Raw genomic sequence first — 5,000 nt, 5'->3', positions numbered from 1 at the left:
CCCTGATAGCATCAATGAACTCCTCGTAATTGATGTCTGCCTTCCCATCCTTCTCGAACTGCTTGAAGAGCTTGTTAATGTCGTCATCGGACAGTTTCAGCCCGAACTGGGAGACGCCCCTGGCCAGCTCGTCGCGTGACAGGGTCCATGAGCGGTCCTTGTCCAGTCGACGGAACAGCCTAAGGAGGATTGAATATCTTATTATCTATTCCCTCTTCTATTATAACATTGGAATCTCGAATCTTGGGTATCAAAATTCCTCCATGTTACAAATTCTCAAAACTTGAATTCTTTCTTTATTTTTCACATTTTCCTATCTTAAAAGAACGTTGGATTTTAATTCATCGACAGATTGTTAAAGATTAGATATTCTTATATTCATTATCAACAGAAATTATCATTAAACAATCAATGTTTACATGATTTTAATGTGTACTTGAAACTTCCTCATACTGATAGTAATCTGATTATACAATCTAAAATAAATTAATATTTAAATGAATTCGAAAATATAATATTATAACCACAATCGATAAGACCCTTTAAAAGCATATCCATTTATAAACAGAAGTGTTATTTTGGTAAACAATAACAGAAACAAAGGTTAAAAACAGCTAAATAAAGTTGCTTATGTTAAGTATAAGATAGGCTAGCTGAGATTTAACGTCACTAATTATAATGTTAATGATTATAAATTTCAGTGATATTTGCACCGTTTAGGCCTATCGAATTTTGAACCAAAATTCAAATTGCTTTTAATGACAATTTCCAATATCAATAGCACGTAAAACCAAACAAGGCCAGAATACTGAATAAGTTTATTTTTAATAACAATGATAGGGTTATTAACATCGATAAGAGGTTATTAACATCCCCCCAAACTACTGAGATCCCCTGGGACTTACTTGCCAAGGGATAGGATCCCAGAGTAGCCCTGAGACAAACAGTGGTTCCTGAGCTTCTCCAAAGGATCGGTGGTCTCGGCCATCTTGGCCTTGGCGCTTTCCTTCAGCTTTGCTTCTGCCATTCTGCAAGGGGGACACCTCAGTTATTATTTGTTGGACCTTATGCCTTACTTCAATAAACTTTAGGTAATTTGGGTGCTAGTTTGAGTATTCTTATTGCTAGTTTGAGTATTCTTATTGCTAGTTTGGGTATTCTTATTGCTAGTTTGGGTATTCTCATTGCTGGGTATTCTTATTGCTAGTTTTGAGTATTCTTATTGCTAGTTTGGGTATTCTTATTGCTAGTTTGAGTATTCTTATTGCTAGTTTGGGTATTCTTATTGCTAGTTTGAGTATTATTATTCCTAGTTTGGGTATTCTTATTGCTAGTTTGGGTATTCTTATTGCTAGTTTGAGTATTCTTATTGCTAGTTTGGGTATTGTTAGTACTAAACACTTAAAATTTCAATATTGACTTATATTTCTAAAGATTTAAACCTGTGACTTTTAATAAAGAAATATGAAACAATCGATAAAATTTGGGCCACAAAGGACTATGGGGACCATTCGGCATTTAAGTCTACGATAACTGTAAACTGAAACAATGTAAAGAAGAAATTGAACACCAAAGTGGTGTAATTATCAATAGGATGGCCCTTCTAAGCAGAACCTGAAAAAAATATCGTGAAATTATTAAAAAGGCGTATGAGTATGCAGGAGACAGGATAGAAATAAATATGAAAAAAAGGGAAAATGAAGCTTATGGTAACTGTAAAGGTAATAATATATGGAGGTCAATGGGCCAGCTTTCTTTTACGGAAGAGGAGTGTGGATGGTGGGTAAAAATGAACACCAAACTGTTAAATTTACGGAGATAAAACGTTTGCCCTAACGTATATGACATAAGTAGAATAAAAATGCGAGAAACTGTGATAAACATAGAAAAAGGATAACAGTTGTAGTAATAAGATGTGGTCATATAAAAAGAATGAAGAAAAATAAAATAGTGAGAAGTGTACAATTCTCAAGTGTTGGCGAAGTAGGACAGGAAAGACCGAAAATGGCAGAATGATGGATTGAAAGACCTATGGGAATGGAGAACCATAATCCGGGAGGAATGAATGTGTAATGTATTGGAGGGTTTGATGTGGTGATAATGAATCAGTGTTGTGGAATACAGAGGGTGATGTGCAAGATTATATATATATATATATATATATATATATATATATATATATATATATATATATATATATATATATATATATATAATATATATATATAAATGCAGCCCTGGTGTTTGACCAGTTTTCATTACAACGCTGGTCAGCTGCAGATTGGAGATGATGGGAGATTATTGTGTGATCGCCCACGGCAAACCAACCTAGTATGGGTGGCCCTGATTAGTACACGCTTTGCTGATCATGGCGATACACAAACACTTTCGCCACGTTAAGGTATCCCCACGCAGAAATTATATATATATATATATATATATATATATATATATATATATATATATATATATATATATATAGTGTGTGTGTATGTCTATAAAGCCGTACACATAAAATATCCCTATTCCTGCCATCCGGAAGTAAGGGTCATCAATCTCTATTTCACACGAAATCTCAAGTTGTGAGAAAAAGAAAGTTTGCAAAGAAAATGAGTTTTCTTACCGTCTAACAATGTCACCTGTGGCAGACTCGCAGACTCTCTCTCTCTCTCTCTCTCTCTCTCTCTCTCTCTCTCTCTCTCTCTCTCTCTCTCTCTCTAAATTTACAGCTAAAATTCAGAATATTTGAAAACAAAATTATCTATCGCAAAATCATCGGTAGTAGGTTGGCAAAGGCACCAGCTACAGCAAGAGAGTTATTGGGTCCTTTGACTGGCCAGACAGTACTACATTGGATCCCTTTCTCTGGTTACGGCTCATTTTTTTTCATTTTCCTACACATACATTGAATAGTCTGGCCTATTCTTTACACATTCTCTTTCCTCATACACTTGACAGCAATGAAATTACCTAACAATTCTTCTTGCTGTGGCCTGATTGGTAACGTCTCTGCCCGGTGTTTGCCAGTCGGGGGTTCAAGTCCCGCTCAGACTTGTTAGTGCCATTAGTGTCTGCAACCTTACCATCCTTGTGTGCTAAGATTGGGGGGTTCGAGGGAGCCTATAGGTCTATCTGTCGAGTCATCAGCAGCCACTGCCTGGCCCTCCCTAGTCCCAGCTTGGGTGGAGAGGAGGCTTGGGCGCTGATCATATAATATATGGTCATTCTCTAGGGCAATGTCACTGTCCCTTGCCTCTGCCATTCATGAGCGACCTTTAAAGGTCTGTACTGTAATTGTTCAGTGGCCACTTTCCTCTTGGTAAGGGTAGAAAAAACTATTTAGCTATGGTAACCAGCTATTCTAGAAGGACACTCCAAAATCAGACTATTGTTCTCTAATCTTGGGTAGTGCCATAACCTCTGTAGCATGGCCTTGCCTTCCACTGCCTTGGAGTGGAGTTCTCTTGCTTGAGGGTACACTCGGGAACGCTACTCTATCTCCTTTCTCTCCCTTTTTTTTAAGTTTATATATGAAAGATCTATTTCAATATCGTTACTATTCTTAAAATATTTTATTCTAATTGTTCACTACTTCTCATGCAGTTCATTTCCTTCTTTCCTCTCCTCACTACGCTATTTTCCCTGTTAAAGCCCTTGGGCTTATAGCATCGTGCTTTTCCAATTAGGGTTGTAGCTTAGATAATAATAATAATAATAATAATAATAATAATAATAATCATAATAATAATAATAATAATAATAATAATAATAATAATAATAATAAAGACTTTCTAACTTCAAAATAAACTAACCAAAGATTTGAAATGGAGAACGATCCCATTTCTAAATGAAATAAAAAACAAACAAAAAAATCCTCTTCGGGAAGAATGAAGAGCACCAAGATGCCTTTGGAAACCGGATGACCTTGGATGACTCTATCATCATCATCCAGGCGTCCTAACTGTGTGAGTCATACCACATCCACTTCCTCCGGCCAATCTCGAACAAGCACTATCCACGAGTCTTTCAAATAAACTTCTATGACTAATAGTCTTATTTCCTTCGTTGTTGCTTGTTTAATGCTTAATTCCTTACGTATTTATGATGGGTATTATGGAGTAAAAGTCCAATTGTTTGTAAATCATTTTGAAATGTCATTATCTATAACAGGTGAAAGCAGGTTTTCTGGCGACCTTTGGCATCTACCAAAAAGCGTTGATTTTGTCTGTGAAGTTTAAATACCTCGTGTTCTTATTGGCCGTTTTTTATTGCTACATGTTCCCGATCGTGAATCCCAATTCTGCACCGGCTAATGAGGAATGCCAGATATTTTGAAGACTAAAGCGGTAAATTGCTACAAAACAATGTATATTAATAACAGCTTTCGGAAAGACTCACACTCAAACTCATCTTGCCTAATATAATTCCAGCTTATAAAGTGGACATCTTGAGCTTCGTTCCTTTTACTGCTTTTCTCACATGAAAGTTCTAATTATTAATGCAAACTGACGCATGAATCACCAGCCTAAATACACAGAGACAGCTCTAAAATGCCAAGGCGGAAACCGCACATGCATTACACAACCGCACAGACAAAAATCGTATCTGCAGACGCCATGAGGCGTGCTTCGTGCTACGAGCTTCCTATTATCCGATGACCATAAAAAACACCGTAAATAAAGCTTATCTTACGATGTACATTATTGAATTATTCCGCATACTTTAGAGGCTATGATATTTTCAAATATTTTGCTAATATTGTAGGTTACAAATTATAAAAAGTTTCCTTTTTAAATATAAAGAAATATCTAAAAGAAATTTTTATTTTAGCATGCATTACTTGAAAACATCCATTTTATTGAAAGAGGAACACAAATTAGGATCAATTTAAAGATTAAGTCTCCTGTCTAATGATGGGTAATAACTAGTCATTTTTTCAGTGAGGCAGGTTTGCACAGACTCGCAGGGGTGCCCTTTTAGCTCGGAAAAGTTTCCTGATA

General features: G+C 36.0%; 1 protein-coding gene across 1 annotated transcript in view; it reads right to left on the bottom strand.

Moving 5' to 3' along the window:
* The window catches only part of LOC137624482 (crustacean calcium-binding protein 23-like), a 24,825-nt gene that overhangs the window by 5,181 nt on the left and 14,644 nt on the right, over window positions 1-5,000 (bottom strand). The window contains exons 2-3 of the mRNA XM_068355263.1: window positions 906-1,028; window positions 2-179 (exon numbers count right to left, since the gene is read on the bottom strand). Coding sequence (XP_068211364.1) covers window positions 2-179; window positions 906-1,027 — 300 coding nt within the window. The 5' untranslated portion in view covers window position 1,028. The remainder of the gene's footprint in view (window position 1; window positions 180-905; window positions 1,029-5,000) is intronic.

This window comes from Palaemon carinicauda, chromosome 31 (assembly GCF_036898095.1).
Source record: "Palaemon carinicauda isolate YSFRI2023 chromosome 31, ASM3689809v2, whole genome shotgun sequence".
Classification (NCBI taxonomy): Eukaryota; Metazoa; Arthropoda; class Malacostraca; order Decapoda; family Palaemonidae; genus Palaemon; species Palaemon carinicauda.
This window is presented reverse-complemented; position numbering and strand designations above follow the sequence as displayed.